This window comes from Pteropus alecto, unplaced genomic scaffold, assembly GCF_000325575.1.
Source record: "Pteropus alecto unplaced genomic scaffold, ASM32557v1 scaffold161, whole genome shotgun sequence".
In the NCBI taxonomy this organism is placed as follows: Eukaryota; Metazoa; Chordata; class Mammalia; order Chiroptera; family Pteropodidae; genus Pteropus; species Pteropus alecto.
In genome coordinates, this window is record NW_006432943.1 from 6,752,745 (window position 1) to 6,774,881 (window position 22,137).

Sequence of the window (22,137 nt, forward strand, 5' to 3'; positions counted from 1 at the left end):
TGGCTGCCATGCTGTCATGATCATTTTGATGTTGCTTGGTAATAACAATGACAACACTATCATAAAACACTTACCATATCATCCAGGCACAGGGCTAAGTGTTCACAGGCATTACCTTGCTTAATCTTTAAGAAACTCTACAAGAAAGATAGGCACTGTAATTATAGACACTGTAATTATCACCTTTTTACAGATGAGAAAACTTTGGTTTAGCAGGGCTTAGTAGTTGCCAGGGGTCATAGAGCTAGTAAATGGTAGGGCAGAAAGCCAAAACCAGGTGAGTAGGACTCTAAATCCTTGCACTTTATCCCCATATGCATTTTGGAAATCCCAGGGCAAGAAGTAACTTCTTCTCTATCTTTTTAAAAGGTCTCAGGAATGTTCACCAGTGGAATACATTGATTAAAAGCTCTGGACCCACACATCACTCTTTCTATCTCTTACACATTATTTCTTTTCTAGTCCAGACTAATAATTCCAAGTGGAATTTTTTACATCATATATTTTATATTAGTCAAGGTATTTCATATTAGGTACCTTTCAAAGATAACATGAAGGATTTTTTAAATGCATAGTTTTGCAAACTTATTTTAGAGTAAAAAGAAATCTTAGAGACTTGATTCTAGATACCCATTCTGGGAAAGAAGTATTTAGCATAAAACAACCACAATTCATTCTTGCCATTTAGTCAGGAAGTGGTTAGATTAATAGTTCAGCAGAAATTTTCTGAGGTCTAAAGTAACTTAGTATGCATTGCCACTCTTATAGCTTGATCATAACTAGAAAGGGTAGTCAGGGTAACATACATCTTTTTTATTCCTTTCTTAAAGATGAATGTGATTAATAAGGTAATAGATAAATTGAAGCAGCAACAGCTTTTGTAACGAAAACATATAAAATATCATTAGCTATTGGCACCAAGTACCAAAGATATTGGTAGACGCTAAAGAAAACCAGACAATTTAACAAAGGTGACAACTTTTATTACCTTGTTTTTGCATTTAATGTTTTAGAACTGTACAATGATTCTCACTTCCTAAGTAGAAATATAATTTGGAGAGTATTAGCGGATTCTTTATACCATTTTAAATTTTCACTTATAAACTACTACATTATGATGAAATACTTTAAGATAATCACTTTGTTGTTGTTATGGAACAATGACAATTTCTGTTACGAAAAACAGATTGCTGTTTATACTTCTTGTACTTTTAAATCCCGTGAAAGAGAAGTAAGCAGAGCTGTTGGAGAAGCCCATCATGGAAGCAAACAACCTTTGGAGATGATGTTCTTGACTCAGTCATCTCCTCCACAGATCTTTAAGAGTGTGATTTCATAGTCTCCAGAAGTATCCGACTGCAGAAAACAGGACCCATGGAAAGGACAAATATAGCATAAATAATAAAGAGACCATAAATGAATCAAGTCCCACAGCACTAGGAATTCACATGAGACTCTTGACCTTTACCATTTAGTAAAATGCACCTATAATTCCTTTATCCATTCATACCTGAGTGTAATTATCTTCCAGCCTAGCATCTTCTTTATAATATATAATAATGTTTAAATTCTTCCTGATATATTGCAATAAGTTTCAATTTTGGTTTAATAAAATAATATCGCACCAATTATAAGATATTATATAATATTAATTTTAAAACAAAACTTTAAAAATTATAGTTTTAATAATATATATTAATATTTACCCAACAGTTGCTCTTTTAAGGGCTAACTTACTTTAACTTTTAGAAGAACTCTAAGCAGTAGGTACCATAAGTAACTCCATTTAATAGATAAGTAAAATGAGAAAAACAGAGGTTAGGAACCTTGTCCCAAATCATACAGAGAATTAGCGACAGAGACAGTATTAGAACCCAGTAGCCTGGAGCCTTAACACCATCTATACTGCCTGACTTATGAAAGTGAAATGAACTACATCCTCAAAGAGTGTGTTTCTCAGTTCCTTTCCCCTAGGCCAGCCAAAAATGACGTTGGTTCAGAAAAGATACCATGTGGGATTGAGGCTTTAAGTACAAAGATGTCATGTTTGCTATGCAAAAAAGGTAAAACTTTTACATAGCATTAGAGGTAAAACTTGGCTTTTAACAGAGGTAACCTAAAAACTTCACATCATTTTATTCAAAGCAACTCAAACAGTGACAACTTCTTATCACTTACGTATCACACTGGGGTAAATATTAAATAAGTGATAATGTATAGGAAGCAATGGAGAAGGGTCACTTAGAAACGAGGTTAAGCATTACTTTCATAATAAGACACAACAGGCATTAACATACAAACTTCTGTTTTATATAGATTTTAGTTCTTCCCCTGTTGGTTTTCTTGTCTTGTTCTGCCACATGTAATCATGTCTCAAACTGCTGATGAGTCATCAATGCTCTTGCTTTGTATTAAAACAGCTTCCTCCAGCCGTCTCTGATCAAAGTTGTAAAAATTAGGGGTTCTATCACTTAGTTGAGAAAATACATCCGAGTAAGCTTAACACAGAGCTATATCTAAAATTCTGACTCACCGTAGGCAGGAAACAAATATTTATCCTTTTCTCCTACCTCTGCACCCTTATGCCTTCTGGTAAGATAGCTATGTTATTTACATGGCATTTTAGAAATTTTATCACACACACACACACAAAAACAGTGTATTTTCAAAACCTTTGAACATAATTTATGGCTTCCTAGTTAGGCCATTAATTGTCCTTAAGAAACTAACTACATATATGCAATGGAATATTACTCAGCCATAAAAAAATGAAATCCTACCATCTGCAATGACATGTTATGGTCCTAGAGGTTATTATGCTGAGTGAAATAAGTCAGACAGAGTAAGATAAATACTATATGATTTCATTTACATGCAGAATCTAAGGAACAAAAAGAACAAACTAATCAAAAATAGACTCACAAATATAGAGGACAATCTGGTGACTGTCAGGGGTAGGGGGGTTGGGAGGCTGGGAGAAAGGGATGAAGGGCTAAAGAAGTACAAATTAGTAGTTGATAGATGGTCACGGGGATGGGGGGCACGGCATAGGGAATGCAGTCAGCAGTAATGTAATGGCTGTGTGTAGAGCCAGATGGGTGACAGAGTAAGCGGGGGGATCATTTCATAAACTATATTAATGTCTAACTCATGTATTATATACTTGAAACTAATAATAAAATAAAATAAAATGCTTAAAAAATATTCCAGCAATAAACAAACAAAAGAAAAAAAGCAATGAAAAGTTTCTGTTGGCCTCTTTTTAACAGTGGTACCAGGGGTTCCCTCTTCCCCCAACTTTGATCCCACCTTTTATCCTTTGCATTTACCATCTTGCCAATTATTTCTTTGTGGTGTTTTTTAAATTATTTTTTTTTCCATTCTCACCACAACGAATCTACTACAGGCTCCCATCTCTTGTCATTAGTTTCCTTGACTCTAAATTCATCAATCTGCATTCTCCAAGGCAGCAGTCCCCAACCTTTTTGGCACCAGGGACTGGTGAATTCCTATAGGAATCTAACGCCCAATGATCTGAGGTGGAGCTGAGGTGGTGATGCTAGCACTGGGGAGTGGCTACAAATACAGATGAAGCTTTACTGGCCCGCCACTCACCTCCTACTGTGCGGCCCAGTTCCTAACAGGCCATAGACTGGTACCAGGGGTTTGGGGACCCCTGCTCGAAGGTATCGAATCTTACTGTTTGGTAAATCTAGTTCAATGACCACAATATCCATCAAATAAGTAGTCCTTACTTTTCCTGTAAGTAGTCCTGGCTTTTCCTTCCTCTCTGGCATTTCCACTTTTGTCTTCTTCGCAGGCATTAATTATTAGCAATGTTTAAATCTCAGTTCTCAGCTTTCTTCTCTTTTCAACCTATATTTTCTCCCCAGAGGATATGCATTCATGTCCAAGGATTCAATAACATAATTGTCTCTGAAAATGTATCTCCCCACTAGCTACCGGCTTGACATCTCCACTTACATGCTCCAAAGACATCTCGAACTTAATATCCACAAAAACAAACTCATAAATGCTCTCCTCCACTCCCAACCCAACCCAACCCAACCCAACCCAACCCAAACAGCCCTAAAACCTGAAACTCTTGCGGGGACTGTTTTCCAAGTCAAATCTGGGAGTCATCCTTGACACTGCTCTTCCCTGTTCCTTACACCAAGTATCTTAATTTTAACTCCTAAATGTCTTCTGAGTCTTTGCTCTTTCCTCTCTTTGCATTACCAGTTGCTTTGCATTATGACATTGCACTACCCAGTCATAGCTACTCTAGTAGGACCAATATAACTCATCACCCCACATCTCTTCTATCCTACATCTAATTCATTCTCCACAGTCATAGAGATCTTTTCAAACTGTATTTCTAATCATGACACTAAGTACTTAAAACTAAAATGCTTCAATGACTTCCATTGCTCTTAAGCTAAAGACAAAATTCTTAAATATTGCCCAAAAGGTCCTTCAAGATCTGGTCCCTCCAGCCTTATTTTTAATTATTTTTCCTCCACCACAGAACTTTACACTTGCAATTCCCTTTGTTGGAATGCTCTACTGACTCCCAACTCCAACAACTTTTACCTTGATGTTGTCCACACATTTTCAATCTGAATCATAACTTCCTCATAGAAACCACTCCTATGGGTCAAATCTACCTAGTACATGATCTTATAACATATCTCTTTTCTTTATATTTAACATAGGTATAATCTCACATTTATTTGTAATTCCGTAAGGATAGAAAACTTCTTTCTTTGCTTATAATTGTAACCCCGAGCTTAGCACATTACTCACTCAATAAGTATTTTTCATTGAATAAATGAAATACAAATTTCATGATCTCAGAGTTCTTTTTCAATCGAATTCATCTTGCCATTTGGATTTCATTTTTTAACATTCTCCAAGGTAAACTTTCTAATCAGTCAAGTGCCTTTTTACGTTTTCCCCCTCCTACTTCTTATCATACATGTTTCTAGAGCATTCACCTTTGAGACCCGATTGAATAGCATAGCACCTGGCCCATAAAAGACGCTTAACACATGCATAGTAATCTGAAAGGTGGGCTCAAACCCATTTTCCTAAGAAACATTCCCTATCTAATCCCAAACTTCTTTTACTCTCAATTTCTATATTATTATCTTCTGTACCCTACAATCTAGTATTTAATTATACGTTATTTCATATTATTATTGTCTGTTTTATTTATGCCCACCTCAAGTCTACACATAGATTATGTGTTAATTGAGAGTGGCTACTATTTTTTCCCTTAAAGAGACTGGAATTGTGCTATTTGTTAAATAGGCACTTAATCTGTTGGTCAAGGAAATCTACCAAAAATGTAATCTCACACATATTTTCTATGAATATTTTATTAATAAGAGATATACATTTGTTTTTCACTTATATTCTTCCCTTCTCTTTCCCAACAATCATTGCCTGAGACAGGTGTTAATGAGCAGAGAAATGTCTAAAAAATAGGCAGAAGGAAGAAGACAGAACCAAAGTCCTGGATAATATTGTAGGGGTTCAGAACCAGTCACCCCAAGATGTGTCTCTATGGTATGCAGATTATTTTAAGCTAAAGGCAATTGAGACCCTGTGGGAAACTTCTTCCCCTTCCCCCACTTAACTACCTAGAAGAATTTGAATTAGGGGCCTTGCCCATAATGAGATTGTCCCAGATAACCGTTTTTGACCTATCTGTATGGCAGGGCAAACTACAAAGTACTAAACATCTGCTCTTCTTGTCATCCTGCGGTGACCCACTGAAGCTCCAAGGCACCTTACCTCATCCTTAGCTTGGAATGTCCCATATACCTCATTTTAACTTTCTGTCCCTGAGTCTCTCACATACGTGGGGGTCTATGACTCTCTCATGTACGTGGGGTTTCCATGCATTTGTATGTAATTAAATTTGGTTATTTTCTCTTGTTAATCAGTCTCATGTAGATTTAATTATTAGACCAGCTGAAAGAAACTTAAAGGGGTGAGGAAAGTTTCTCCTCTACAATATACAAAATGGAACTCTAGCTCCTGAATTACAGAAATTGAACCAGTTGAATAGGTTTTCACCTATTCATCAATAGTGAAAATGTAATGATATTACTTAATAATGTATGATAGGTAGTAGAAAAGAAGAAATCTTATATAATTTTAAATTACAAACTGAACTCTTCAGCAATGAATTTTTCTTTCTATCAAGATACCAATAGTTTAAATGTTTCCTAATACAATAAGCTTCAATTACCGAGACTATTGGGGGAGGGAGAGCTGGTTAATTTAATTTTCTAGTTTGCTGAGGGTGAACTGAAAGCCCTCTTTATGTTTCAATCTTGTTACTGACAATCTTTATAAAATGTATGAGTCTACTTTTCTGCCTCAGTAAGAACAATATGGTTAACGTTATTGAATCTTCCTCTGTTGATTGAAACTATTATAATGTGTCAGAATCGATTCAAATTGCATTGAGTGTGAGCAGTTGATGAAATCTGTACCAAGCCCCAGGCACAATCTCAGAGTTGCGTTTTTGAGTAAGTTCCTGATTTCAGCTTAGGCATGGATCTTTTTCTGCAAAGGTTTAGTATAAAAACAAAAGCACTGGTTGAAGAAAGAGATTTTGGTGAACGCATCTAGCTGATGAATGTTCATACGCTCATTCATCCAAAGACCATTTGTGGAGACTGTGGCAGGAATGTTCTCAAGATGGCTGCCAAAAGGCCCAGGCTAACACGTGTACCTAGTCAAGGGTAGCTATCTCGGTAGTGCCATCTCAAGGGTTAAACCAAGGACTCCAAGGGTGCATGGTGACACAGGAATGCAGACTAAACCAAGGCGGGCCTGGTGGCCATGGCTGAATGTCAGCCATGGGACTGAGCATGGGACTCCAGCTTCATAGGGGCTTGAGAGAGGCTGGTGCCCTGGATCAGGATGCACAGGGTACATAAATAATCCTAAAGCTAGGGACTAGGTATATGGATGGTTTGGATTCCTTGACTTTGGACCACCAGCACGCAGAGCAAATGCGTCCTTCTTCCAGGCTATGTTTGTCCTCTGGGCTCCACGTCTGAGCTAGGGCCTCAGTGACTCTACACTGATTTGGATCCACTTGTCTCCACCTATGGGCCTGATGCTCTCCAAAGCTGATTTTCTCCAGACATCCATAGGGTGGATAAGGCTGAAGCATAGCAAGACCTGTGGGACGTCTGTGAAGGCTGCCCTAGACTCCATCTTTATTCTCTAGCCAGTGACCCTGAGGGCTGGGACAGTTTGGTGCTTGTTCAGCAACCTGGGCTCCCAGTTTGTTTCAGGGATGCAGCCTGGACTGACATTCTATTACTCATTTACTGGAGACTTGTATGCCATCTGGGAGGCTGAGGTACAGAACAGTCTTCAATGGAAGACTGACAAGCAGGTCTAAGCCCCTTAGTTCATCATTTCCTAGTTGCCATATTATTATTGGGATTATGACTTTTGAGTCATTAGTTTATGTATGGAAGTCTCTTACACAATTTTTACAGGTCTTACTTGAGAACAATGAAAACTGGTTTCATTTTTTAAAACAGAAAGAAAATTGTGTAACACATTTCAGGAAGATTTTCATTCAGAATGATAGAATCTAAGGGATCTTTTTTTTTTTTAACTCAAGAAACTATAAAAGATTGATAAATTTAATTTGATGCAAAACTCATAGAAAAACACTTTCAGCCATGTCAAAGAAAAAAATAACAAACTGGGAAAACATTTACAATTCATAGGCAAAAGGTAATCTAAATTATATGAAAAGAGGTCTTAGAGATTGACCAAAAAATAAATAAATAAAACATCAAACCCAATAGAAAAATAGATAAAGAACATAAAAAAACACATCACAGAAAGAAATGCAAATGGTATTTAAAACATGAAAATATGTTCCAGCCTCATGCATATTAAGAAAAAAAGAAAAATGCATATTCAAAACTACAGTGAGATACGATTTCTTACCTATCATATTGTAAAAACCCATAAGCTTAAAAACACCCTCTGTGCCAAAACTATGGAGAAACAAGAATTCATACATTCTTCATGGAAGTGCAAACAGAGGTTAATTGCTAGTAGTTACCAAAATTACGAATGTATTTACATCTGTCTCAGTAATCCTATCTACTTCTGAGGATTTATCCCACAGATACATTTATATCTTATAAAACTGTATATGCATATTGCCACATTGTTTGTAACAGCAAGAAACAAGGAAACATCTGTTGATGTGGTGGGTACAAATATACAAATAATGGAATGATATGCAGCTGTTAAAAAGAATGAGAAAGCTTCTAATATACTAAAATGAACTCTGAGCTGCAGACAAAGAGGAAATTTAAAACATGTATTGTTCTTTCCTCCTATTGTCATAGAGAAACACTGAAATAGATTTTTTAAAAAAACCTTGCAATATAAAAAAATAGGTGAAAAACCTGCATATGCTACTCACAAAAGAAGAAAAATTAATGGCCACGAAATCCTAAAAAAAAAAAAAATTGAGCATCCATTGTGTGCCTGAGCTTCTAGAATTGAAAAAATAGTCTCTATCTTTAAGGGCATTTTTTTTATTACTATTTTAAATCCAGAAAACACATTTATGCATTGACAAGGAGGGAGAAATCTAAGTCACACATCTCCACATTCTAAAGATTATAAGGGAAAGGAAATAGGTAGCGAAAGGCAAAATGTGCTTACTATTTTTAAGAGGAGACTTACTTTAATTGCTGAATTTAGGGAGTAGCCATACTGCTTCTTAAACTCTGCTCGAATGTCCAAAAGGTCAATTTCTGATCTGGAAACCATTATTCGGTTCAGAGTGAACTCATCAGTTCCAGCACCCTGTTAAGAAATGCAATACAAATCTCATCAATCACAAAACAACATATAGATCTATATAAGAAAGAGACAATGGTGCACAAAATAATCAACCACAGTGACTCTTCTTCACTCAGTTATCATCAAACTTCATCATTCATTTACTCAAGAACTATTTTTGGGGCACTTACTCTGTGCCTGTACCATTCCAAATGCTGAAAATGGAGATGAGATACCCGTGTTAAACTTCCAATTTTGTAAAGTACCCAATATTTCTTATATGTCAAATTATACTGTACTATTACAATATCTGACACATAGGAAATATTGGGTGCTATGGGAACATATATTAGGGGAGCCTAATTAAGGATTAAGGATTAAAGATTAAGGATTAGAAAAGTTCTATCTGAGAAAGTGGTATTTAAGCTGAGGCCTAAATAGTCAGGAGAAAAGAAAGGGTGGGATTCACAGAGAGAGGGGAAAATGTTCTAGTAAAGAAAACAGCATATGTGAAGGTTTAGGGCAAGAAAGAACGCCACATTCAAGAGTACACAAATAATGGGGAGAAACAGCAAGAGATGTGTCTGGAAAGGCTAGACCTGATAAGCCATGAAACGAAATTCTGATTTAATCCCAAGTATGAAGAACTACTTCAGCCTTTAAACGTGAGAGCATTGAGATCAGAGCAAATCTGTGGTTTTAGAAGATCCTTTTCACAGCAGCATGAGGAATGGATTGCAGGGCAGAAGAAGAGTGAAGATGACAGAATAAGAGAAGATGCGAAACTTAACCAGAGGTGACTGCAAGGACAAAAAAAGAGATGATGATGGCCTGACATAGAAAATTGTCAGTATAGATGGAGAACAATGGGTAGATTTAAGAAATGCTTATAAAAGTAAATGACAAAACTTGATGTATCTACGAGGAGAATGAGGAGAGGAAGAATGCAAAATTTCTCAGCAGTTAGGTGGATGTTGACACCATTCACGTAACAAATGCTTATTGAGTATCTACTATATGCCAGGCATCGTTCCATATACTGTGTACATGGTAGTGAAAAATACAGAAAATACCTCTATTCTCATGGAGTTTATGTTCAAATGGATGGAAATGGTCAGTAAAGAAAATTAACAAATTGTTTAATAGTAAGAACTATGGAATTGAGTGTAACTGAAAGGGAGCCTACTGACCTGTGTAGTCAGAGAAGACCTCTCTTAGGAGGTGACATTTGAACAGAGACCTGACAGATGAGAAGGAGCCCGCCATAGATAGGTCTGGAAAAGGTACATTCCAGGCAGAGAGGACAACAAATGCAAAGACTCAGACATGGGAAGAGACTTGGCATAGCTGAGGAACAGAACGGCCAAGGTGGCTGAGGCACAGAGAGGAATGGCACGGCTTCAGACAGCTGGGCAAGGCCAGTCCCTGTTAGGGCTCTGGGGGTTAAAAATAATAATACTTTTCCTCCACTTTCTAAGTTCTAGCTGGGCTAATAATCAAATTAACAGAGAGAGATCAACAGGAGAAAATGGAATTTTAAATACATGAGTGTGGAGAATTCACATAAGCATGAAAATTCCAAAGACAGTGAGGCAACATTGGGTATATATGACATTTGGACAAAGGAGAAAAGGGTGGGGGCAGGGTATTAGACTTCAGAAGTGAGAATGGGTGATTTACAAGTGGTTGAAGAAGAACAGAACACACACATGTGGCAGGCAAATTCTTGCTAGGCAACTCACACAATGGGACACAGAGTATGGAGCTAACAGGCCCCTGCCGGAAGCCCATACTTAATTCAGATTAGGCTATAGCCGCATCCTAAACTCTCCTTTTTGAAGTAGGTTTTTCTATCTGAATCTCTTGGGCAGGACAGGTAGGAGGGTCAAAGTTTCTTTCTTAATAACCAGCTTAAAAAGTTTCTTTTGTTTCTTGATAACCAGGTTAAAATCAGTATCCCAAGAGGCAAAACTTTTGGTCCCGTTCAGGGCTATCCATGGAGATGACTGAACACACGACAGGCGCAGACTTGGGGTGGGAGGTGAGATAAGGGAAATGATGTGTTCACTTTGGACATAACTCTGAAGGTGCATGTGGACTTCCATAGGAAATGTCCAGTAAAGAAACTGAAGCAAGCATGCTCCATGTGCCCGGCCACATGCTAGGGTCTAAAGATATAAAAGAGAAACAAAAACTCCTGTACTCATGGAGTTCACCATCTAGCAGCAGCAATGGACAAGAAGACATGGTTGTTTCCATATTGTGAAAGGCTGCTGACTCAGCTCGGTTTATTTTAAGTAAGGCAGCCTGGCCTGAGATGCCACTAAGCCTAATGGGTCAAGTTTGAGAGTTGGCATTCTAAAACAAGTTCTACTGCACACACATGACGTGAACTGGGGGAAATAATTTTGTCAGCACTTCACTGTTCCTCTCTCTATAATGATTAGGATACTCATTATCAACCCCTGAGACAAATTAGTAGACAAATTAGCTACAAAAGAGAACTCATCAAAGTGGAAAAGAAGTATGAAATTCCATTGATATTAAGCACTATTTTTACATTCTCCTTGAGGGAAGCTAAGATCGTGTATGAAATTTCCAGACCAACCTTCAAAGCTTGATGTAGTCTTTCAGCTAAAAAGGCAGGCATATTCCTTGCACAATGAACTGTATAAAAAGTAAAATAATATTCAGTTTCATTTAATAGAATTTGAGTTAATATACAGTAATGTGTTTTTTAAAAAGGATTATTTGGGTAACCATACTATTCTCTACCCTCCCTAATAGCAGCCTTAATTTGGAATGAAAGAATGAATGCTTAACCAGAATTTCAAAACCCGATAATATAATATTTGCACAGAACTTTAGCACAGTAATTATCTTTAGCCATTGGGAAAATAAAATTACCTGCCAAAGAAACTCCCACATCAACTGACTCATCTCCAGATTCCACACACATGGACACCTACGCTCACACTGATAACTCCCTAGGGTGTATCGTTGCTCCTTTTCTAACAGCTTTGACTACTGATGAATAACTTGAGTCTAAAGACTGCAGAGATGTTGCTCCAAATAACTCATTAGGTAAGAAGGGGGCACTGGAGTTCAATCTAAAACCCGTTTTTCAAATAGATTTTCTACTAAGCGGCTGGATTAGAATTTATAGGTTGGTTAGAGTAATTATATTAGAACCAGCACCTGTAATCTAAATTCAGCCACAATAACAATAAAAGCAAAAAACCCTGCAATCTTTCCATTCTTTATTTTTTAAAAAAATAAAATAAAATAAAGCAGAAGTAAAACACAAAAAAGGAAACTGGTAGAAACATGAGCAAATTAATTATCCTTGAAATAAAGTGAAAATTGTCAAACAGAAAAGTTTGTAGTGAGTAAACCTATTTATTGCAACACAACTAGTTTTATAATCTTACATGTAATCTGCAGGTAGGAATCTGACCAAAAGTGAATACATTTTATAATGAGTTGTGGAGATGAGAACAAGAATAAGTAGTTTTCTCATAGTGCCTTACAGACTTTCTCTTAAAGAAAGTGAAAAAGGCCTTTAGTTTGTGTAACTGACTTCAGGGAAATAGAAGTGGAAGTGCATTAGAAACTCACAGGGAATCTGGGACAAACATGAAAAGTGTTCGAAATGAACTTTAAAAAGAAATCAACCATTAGAATTGGTATCACTTATTTTTTCTCAGACTCATATTAAGCAAGACTTAATACTTTAATCAAAAGTTGTTATGCTTACTTTCATCCTATTAAGCTTTTCAATCATCTCCCTCTCTCTAAACGAAATCCTTAAAGAACCCTTTCTTTTTACAACCCTTGAGCTTGTCTTCTGCTTTATGTTCTTAAGCACTAGGCCTGCTTCTCATGGCCTATACTTTTAGGGAGGTGGTGGTAAATGTGGTGGAAGGAAGCTTGCTTAGCATCCAACATCACAAATAGGGAAACTCAGAAATCTCTGAAACTCAGGGAATTCATTGAAATTAATTATGATGACCAAGTGTTCACGGTTGCCCATTTCTTACCCTCTGTGTTGTCTTGACCAAACTTTAGTCAGTCCTGTCTCCTCCCGGCATGTCCCTGAACTCTGGTTCCCCACCCTCGACTGAGCAAGCACTAAAACTCAAGAGAATCAGTTGACAGAGCAAGACACATTTCCTGTCAAACCCCAGCGTTCATGCTCCCTTGCTTATCCAACTTCCCCTTGAGAGAAACGCCTTTTCTGTTGATTTTGAGACTCCCGCACATTGCTGAAATGAGTGTTCTCCCTACTGCAATAGTCTTTTTGAATATGGCCTCTCCTTATCTAAGTCCAGATTTGACAACTAGAAATGCTCCTATTATGCATTTCTAAGATGATACAGCTCAGATGGGTTTCCATATAAAAAATTATATGTTGATATACTGTATTAGAATCCTTGTATATGACATATTTAGAACAGATAGATTTATTAACACAGAAAGTAGATTAGTGGTTACCAAGGCCAGAGGGGGGGCGGGGACTGCCAATGGGTACAGGGTTTCTTTTGGGGCTGATAAAAATATCCTAAATTTAGACTGTGGTAATGGTTGTATAATCCTATAAATACACTAAAAAACACTGAATTGCACACTTTGAGTGGGTGAATTTTATGGTATGTGAGTTATATCTCAGTGAAGATTTTAAAAACTTGATGTATTCCAATGGTAAATTGAAATAGAAAATGAAAGTGGGATATATCTTGAACTTTAAATTAGTTGAATTATAAGGTCTTTTAGTTGATATAATGTACATTATAGCCCAAATTTAGTGCATCATTCAATGTATATTTCCAAGAATCCTTCTTAGATCAACGAGTGAGAGTTCATACATCTCAATAAAGTTTTTCAAATATTACAGCAGGCTAGGTAAAAGGCAAAACTGATATAAAGATTAACAATCCAAAATGGAAAAAATTTAACCGACTATATTATTGCCACTGGAATATTCTCAGAACTAATTATGGAGACTGATCTTTATTCCATTTTTTTTTTTTTTTCAATTGAAAAAGAAGCTTTTTTTCTTTCTTGGCCAATCTTTCAGCAATTCAATGAGAGTCAACGGTATTTTTTTTTTTTTTTTTTGAGCAGCACTTGGATAAAAAAGCCTATTCTTGGCACTGAAGAGAGGATCAGAAGTTAAGTGATATAACATATGTGAAGGAAGCTCTGAGAATGGGGCTTTGAACTAAGGGAGTGCTTGCTCCTGGTGTATTTTTTGTAATTTACTTTAAAATACTTCAACATGGACTGTGTGGTATATGTGTGTTTCAGTCTATATCTACACAGCGGCACGTGAAATGGCTGGTTAGCATCAAAGATCATGGAGCCTGATTGCCTGGGTTAGAATTTTAGCTCTACCAGGTATTCCCTGGGTAACCTCTTTGTGCCTCAGGTTTACTGTCTCTACCAAGAGGATAATAATAGTCCCTAATCCATGGGGGTGTTGTGAGGCTTAAATGGATTGATATTCATAAAGAATCTGGCACAGTGCTGAGCACATGGTAAGTGCCAGGTGAGCATTTATTTAAAAATACAGTTTGAGGAACCATGGTTGGGAGTTTACCTCCAGAGGTAGTGATTAACGTTTTAGGATGAATCAGAGGCTCGCTCCAGAAAAAGTCACTCTTAGACATCAACTAGCTTTACCTCACTAGAGGAGCTATTAATTATCATGATGGGTGTTAGAAAAGATTTTTCATTGATGAAATGACAAGACATGTGGAGTACAGGTACTCCAATCTTGGATTTAGTAGGGAGGAAGCCTGTAGCAAGCCCAGTAGCCACCATAAATTAAAGTGGCTTAAGATTCCTAACAATCTTGTGTGTGTACAAGCGCTTAACAGATAACAGGTTCTTTTTTGCCTGACTCTGACTGAATCCTGTCTTTGAAGAATGTCACATTCCTCTGAACAAACCTTTATTGCAAAATGTTCTTCGGGTGCCTAAAGGAACAGGCTGCTGAGACCTCATTGAGAAGGCAGTTCAGCTTATATAACGGTGTTTTTGTCTGCCTGTTAAACCACGTGTCTCTCTAGGAACAGATTCGGTCAGTGACTTACTTTTCGATACACTCGCCTGGTAGCACAGCCAAGGCGGAGGAGACCTATAGTTCTGACCTGAGCTCAACTTTTGTAGGCCACTGACATCTTCCAAAATAACCCAAAATGGTGAAGTACCAGATTGGCTTAGGTCTCAGCTTTCAACAAAGCTCAGAAATGTAATATTTTTACCTCTCAAGGAGTTTACAATCCAAACATGGTGACAAGTCAAATACATAGTTAAAAGCACAGTAAGACATAAAACGATAACTTTTCATGCATCCATTTAACAATATTTGTTGAGTATATCGTGTGTACTGCGGACTATGCTGGGGGCTGTGGGAGCATAAAAAACAAGTGCAAAGCAATTCGGTTTATAAGCACTCAAGGGCTTACCTATGGCCAGCAGCAAATCTTCAAAATGCCCAGATAATTCTCCTTTTATGCTGTCCTCAATGTCCTTCTGGCTAATATTTCTGTATTCATCAAATGCTAAAAAGCAGCATCACAAAAACATTTAAAACATCCCAGCTGACCACACGTGAAAATATTCCAGTTCTTGATTTGACATGCAGCAAAATCAAGTTGTTAAGTAGCAAGCTCAAAAACTCCCTTAAGTCATCAAAATTTGATTGAACGTGGAAGTTTTTTTTCATTTCTTTAAAAAAATCATCTACAATAAAACTTGAACTTCATAGGCTATTTTCTTCAATGATCTTCTCTCTCTCCTCTCCCTTCCCTCTTCCCAGGCTGTTAGCATTTAAAATAGCCTGAAAAGTTAAATAATAAATAATTTATCTAGTAAGGTCGGCTATTTTAAAATTATTGCAGCACCTGGGAAACAAAAGTGTGGCCATTAATCAAATGTGTTTTATCTGCTAGAGAAATCTTAAGTGTGAAGACGCCTTTGTGCCAAGTACATTCCTAAGGGAGTGTGGCCTACTTCACACTGACCAGAAGGCATGCGAAATTCTTGATCAGTTTTGACCCCAAAGCAAAACCTGTATGTACCTCACCAAGTATACAGGCGTATTTTGCAAGCCGGGTAAATCTCTTCCAAGTACATTTTGAGAAAAAAAATTTTGGAGAAAGAGATCTAGGATTGTTTGGTTTTTATTTTTCAAATAAAGATATTACTAAAGTAACTATGATAAACTATTACCATTATTTTATAAATGAAATTTTAATGCCCAAATTAAGGGAGGGCAATCACAGAATTAAAAAGTCATGGTAATATCTTTTTTTCCTCATTTTTCCATGAACTCAGAAGAAGCTGAGTTGTGCACTGTGGTTGTTCTCTTGACCTCCACCTGGAAGCCACAGTCACATGTTCACAGTAAATGGTGTTCTAGGCTTCTGGGTGCTTTTGTTTCCAGAATGGTTCAGGGAGATGCAGAGTGAGCGAGTGGGTGCTTAGTCGATCCACATAATAGTTGGTCTGACAGAGAGAGCTGTTCCCCTTCCCCCATTTACCTTCATATCAGAAAGAGTTGAATGTTAATTCATATTAAAGCATTAACAGAGATGCACAGTTTTTCTAGATAGTGGCTAAATAGGGAGGAGTTGGGGTGGAAGCAATGCAGTCAGGCTCCTCCATCCCATAGGAACACTCCTCTCTGCTCTCACCTCAGAGGTCTGCTCCTATTCTTCTTCCTGCTGTCCCTTTCCCATCTATTACCTGCCGCTCACTAGGTAATCGACTCAGCCTCCAGGGGAAACAAGAGCGGTGTCAGTTCTGCCTTGACGTGGAACAAAGCTTCCCTATACTGTTTCCTAAACTGTCGATACATAAAAATGGAACCTTTGCAATTTTTAACTTCATTTTCTAGAACTTTGTATATTAAACCCAAAAGGCATTTGCAAAACAACACAAAGCCAAACGAATCGTGAGTTCTTACTTAGTTTTAGTTGAGGAAAGCTCCTTAAACATAGGATCTCAGTGAATTTATCTTCGTCCGTGCCCCATCTGTTCTCACCAGCATTATAGAGAATCTATGGGACAAGGGAGGAAGACTTAAATGTTAGTACGAACACAATTCTCTTTCTTTTTGAGGAGGTGGAATGAGAAGAGTGGGAGGTTTACTTCATTTTAAATGTAAGAGAGAGAATTATTCGAGTTTCTTGTCTTTAGCATTAGTAGACTAGAAATCTGATGGCTGGGGCGACAGGAAATAGGGGGAAAATAACCAGGGAAGGCGGAGAGCTGAGTGGGTGATCCCCAACCTTCAGGCTTCTCCTTCAGACAGGACAGGAGAACAACAAACAGCCCCAGCTGGTGCCACAGAAATGAGAAAGCAGTCAGCGGTGGGGAATAGTTGAAGGAGATGTTTTCTTTGCGCTGTTACTGACCTGGGCATCTTTTTTGGCCAAATGCTCATCTACTTTCAGACTTTCATCTCTTCTGCCCTAAACAGGGAAGATGAAAACATGTACAACCCTTTTAAAGACAGAAAATTCTAACACATGGTATTCCAACCATCAGGGCATCTTAGAGATTCTTCTCTAGTGGAGGTCATGTAGCACAGAGGAATCAGGCATCCGGGGCTCTGGCTCTGCCACTAACAAGCCATGAAATTTGTAGCAAATCACATAACTTTCTGAACCTCAGTTTCCTCCTCTGAAAACTCAAAGATTTTAAAGGCATGAAAACACAAGTCAAAGACTGGGAGAAAATATTGACAAGCACATATCTGATAAAGGACTTGTATCCGAAATACATAAAGAACTCAACATTCTGCAATGAGATAGCAAACGATCCAATTGAAAAATGGGCAAAAGCTCTGAAAAGATATCACATATACAGATGGCAAGCAAGCACATGAAAATGTTCTCAACATGATATGTCATTAAGGAACTGAAACTTAAAACAATAAGATAGCACTACACACTTATTAGAATAGGTAAGATCCAAAACACTGACAACACCATATTGCTGGCAAGGATTTGGAGCAACTGGAACTCTCATTCCTTGCTAGTGGGAATGCGAAATGGTACAGCCACTTTGGAAGACAGTCTGGCAGTTTCTTAACAAAACTACACATACTCTAACTATGTAATTACGCTCCTTGGTACTTATCCCAAGGAACTGAAAACTTATTTTTACACAAAAATTTTCATATGAATGTTTATAGAAGTTTTTATTCATAATTGCCAAAACTTGGAAGCAACTAAGATGCTCTTCAACAGGTGAAGCATATACATTAGAATACCCAGATAATGGAATAGTATTCGGCAATAAAAAGGAAATGAGCGGTCAAGCCATGAAAAGACACTTAGCATGCTGCTAAGTAAAGAAGACAGTCTAAAAAGGCTACACACTATATAATTCCAATTATATGACAGTCTAGAAAAAGCAACTATAGAGACTGTAAAAAGATCAATGGTTGCCAGGAGTTCAGCAGTAGGAAGAAAAGGAATGATTAATTGGAGCACAGAGGATTTTTAGGGCAGTAAAACCATTCTGTATGATACTGTAATGGTTGTCACATGACAACAGACATTTGTCAAAACCCATAGAATGTATGATGCTAATGTAGAACACAGAACCCCAATGTACAGCCACGGGCTTTAGTTAATAATAATGTATCAGTATTCATTCATCAACTGTAACAAATTTACCACTTAATGCAAGATGTTAATAATAGGAGAAACAGTGAGGGCATAGGAGGAAAGGCATAAGGGAGATCTCTGTACTTTCTACTCAATTTTTCTGTAAATCTACTCTAAAACTGCTCTAAAAAGTCTAGTAAAAAAAACCCTCAAGTTCCCTACCAACTCTACTGTTGAAGGCTTTGTGGCTACATGTGAGTGTGTGCTCACGCACAAACACTTGAGCACATTATAGAAAGATGGGAGAAAGAGAGGGAAAAGAGGATTGCCTGAATTATTTTGAAAATTATAAGAATGAAACATTTGTATATAATATTTTTAAAATGCATGTTCCTATTTTCAGACACTAGACTCTTGTATGCCAGTCTGATTTTTGCATGATTTCCTTTATTTGCTTCTTTTAAGTGCTGCTGATTCTCTACTGTTAGTTTGCCTTCTTGTTCTCTTATCATGCACTCTTTTCCAATGATATAAATGCTGATTATCATTGGTATTAATAATAATAATCTGCTACCACCATGTATTGATCGCTTTCTATGTGCTAAGTACTTCATATCTTCTCTCTATTGTCCGTCTGTCTGTCTGTCTGTCTATCTATCATCTATCTAATCTTTGAAGCACCCTATGAGGTTAGTGCTATTATTACTTTAATTTTACAAATGTAAAAACAAAGGCTTTAAATGTTAAAGTAATTTGTCCAGACATATAAATCTAGTAGGCAACAGAAGAGCATAAGATTCCAGGTCTGTTTGATTTTAAAACCCTGCCCTGAAGCCCTACTCTCCACTGCCTCCTGTGGGTGTGTGTGGGTATGTGCACACACAAATGGATGTGCACTTTTGAATATGAACCTCTGAGAAAATATGCTTCCAGCAATGCCTCATAAATTGGGTTTGTAGGTTCAATCTTTAAAAGGTTTTCACTATTTTAAAACAACTGAAGCCAAAGTTAAGATAAATTATTTTCTAGTGGCATAATGTCTCACTTTGACAAGCGCTGTTTTAGCCCTCAGGCTGAGACCGTGTTGGGATTTTCCCACACATTAAGGGCTGTATAAATCAGCTGAAAGAGGCCAGTGAAAGGGGACTTAAATTATATCTTATCCTTGACCTTGCCACCTTTACTATAAAGTCATGAGCTTCCTATAAAGTGACAGCAAGGTGTGGCCTCATTTGGTCACATAAATGGTTTAGCAACTCTTCAAAAGGTTCAAGAATGAAGTTGCAGCAAGCCAATTTTTTTTTTTAAATCCCAAGACTGATATACCCATCTCTGAAGATAATTCTTCTGTATCATGCTTCCTACTTAATTTAAATGCTAACAAAAGAAATATATTCTTTCGGGTCCAGAAAAAAATAAATATGTTCTTAAAAATGGAGACACTTATAATGGAAATGAAAAGTTGTTTTATGTCAGGTGAATTATCAGAACATTTCTAATGTATTGAGAAACCCAAGCAAAACACTTTTAACCCATGTATTAACCAAAAAAAGAATTTTTTGTTCCATCATTATGTTACACTTTATGATGGTGATTAATTACACTGCTTGATGCAAATGAAAATGTAAAATGAGCAAATCATTTCACAAGAAAAATTACAAGCTCATGGTCTCAGTTTGCTTATTTTTAAAATCTCTAATAATTATTATTGGTCATGCAGCTTATTGAGGAGTTAAAAAGTAAAACATAAAGCCTTACATCTGCCAAAGTCAACAGAGCTTTCCGGAAGTCACCAGATGTTTCAGAACTAATGTCATCTCCAAGACTCTTCTTATATACTGAAACCAAAAAAGAATGAAATTAAGCCTTGACAAATGGAAAAATATTATTATAAAAAGTTGACACTGGCAAAGAATGAGGACCTGATAAAATAAATCTTGCTTTTTTTAAAAACTTTGTGGTGCTCTTCTGAGACAGATATATTCTTCTTGTAACTACTACTGTAATATGTATTGTGGTAGATGCACAAGAACAGTAAGAATTTCCATTCTAGATCAAATCAAGGTCCATTTCATCTGACAATGGCACTGAAGAACATATGTATCCTGGGAATATTAGAGTGGACAAGCTGCTAGTATGGGTTCTAATTTCTATGATCTCCTTCTTTCATAATACCAGAACCCTGATATTGATCAACACATAACGCACCCCATATAAAGTCTACACTGTCAGCTTTCCTCTTAGCTAGGTATAGCTCTGTAACTAAGTTCTTGGCAATGAAATGTAGGCAGATAAACATGACGTTGCTGAGAAATCTCTTTAAGGGATGGCTCATGCTCATCTTAGTCTTTTCCTCCATCGTACTGCCTGGTGTGTTGATTGATACCTGGAGCTCAGGCGGCTAATCTGGACTATGAAGATAAGGACAACTTATTAGTGATGGTATAAAAGTAGGCAGGAAGGAGCCTGGATTGCTCAAAGTTTTGTAGCGCTATCCTGCCAGTCCTAGAATTACCTGTCTCCAGAATTATTCTACATATGAGAAAAATACATCTATATCTTATCTGAGCCACTGTTATTTTTCTGTCTTATTGAACCTAACCGTAATCTTAATGCATACAGATAGACTGTATTATTTGATACTTCTCAAAAATAAGAAAGCTGCCCTAAAACATACTATTTTTCCATAACAAATAACAACTGTATATTCATATATTTTAGTAGACTAGTTATAGCCCCTTTTGCATAGCTTGTTATGTGCGGTGTCCACTAATTTTAAATCTCTGTTCTGCTTCATCCATGCCTTATAGTGATCTGCATGGACCCACTATCTACCTGGATGTGGCTGACACCAGGTTGCTGTTTGAACTCTGTCTGCATCTTTCTCAAGAGCTCTATAAATTAGTCGTATGAATGCTTGTCCTTTTAAATCACTAAAAGACAGTTATAGAAAGTGATATCAGATTAGCTAATAGCAAGAACTGTGTTGAGATAGAAACTCTTCTAGCATGAATTTAGTAAATCATGAAATCTTTTTATGAAATTTCTAACTCTTCAGAGCAATTTGAATAAGCAAAATCCACTATAAATATAAATTATCTAAGTAATATTAACACTAGGTAGGCATCATTTACCTAACGGTCATGATATTGTTGCATTGATCTATCACTCTAATTAGGAACAAAAATAATTTAAAAATATCAAGCCAAAGAATAAAGCTTTCATTTGTGAGAATTTGAAAAAATATTTTATAATTTTAGAATTATCGAGATGAGATCTTATAGAGATCTCATGTAGCCTCCCCACACTTCCTTTTATCACAGATATTTTGCAGGAAATAATACAAAGTAGAGTAAAAATATGAAAATAATTTCAATGCAAGCCAACAACTATTCTATAAATTTGAGGTACAATGTGATACAGAAAACTAAATATGGTGTTTTAATAGTGCAGGAGCCTGAAGCAGAACCTAGAGTTCTTAATCCCTGATTCAGTATTCTCTCACACACCATTAACTTTAGAATACTGGAGAGAGTTCAGAATTCAGCTCTCTATTTATTTAGACTCCATAGTGTCGTTGTACTGCACTAGTCACATAAAATGCCTGGTCTTTTTATGAGGGCCAAGTTGATAGCCTCCTTTGATGGATGTCTTATGCATGGTCACCATT

General features: G+C 36.9%; 1 protein-coding gene across 1 annotated transcript in view; it reads right to left on the reverse strand.

Moving 5' to 3' along the window:
• Positions 1-961: 961 nt before the first annotated feature.
• ANXA3 (annexin A3) overlaps positions 962-22,137 on the reverse strand; it is a 49,516-nt gene continuing 28,340 nt past the window's right edge. Inside the window, exons 7-13 of the mRNA XM_006907624.3 lie at positions 20,226-20,305; positions 17,268-17,324; positions 16,817-16,910; positions 15,315-15,410; positions 11,453-11,511; positions 8,746-8,868; positions 962-1,356 (exon numbers count right to left, since the gene is read on the reverse strand). Coding sequence (XP_006907686.1) covers positions 1,297-1,356; positions 8,746-8,868; positions 11,453-11,511; positions 15,315-15,410; positions 16,817-16,910; positions 17,268-17,324; positions 20,226-20,305 — 569 coding nt within the window. The 3' untranslated portion in view covers positions 962-1,296. The remainder of the gene's footprint in view (positions 1,357-8,745; positions 8,869-11,452; positions 11,512-15,314; positions 15,411-16,816; positions 16,911-17,267; positions 17,325-20,225; positions 20,306-22,137) is intronic.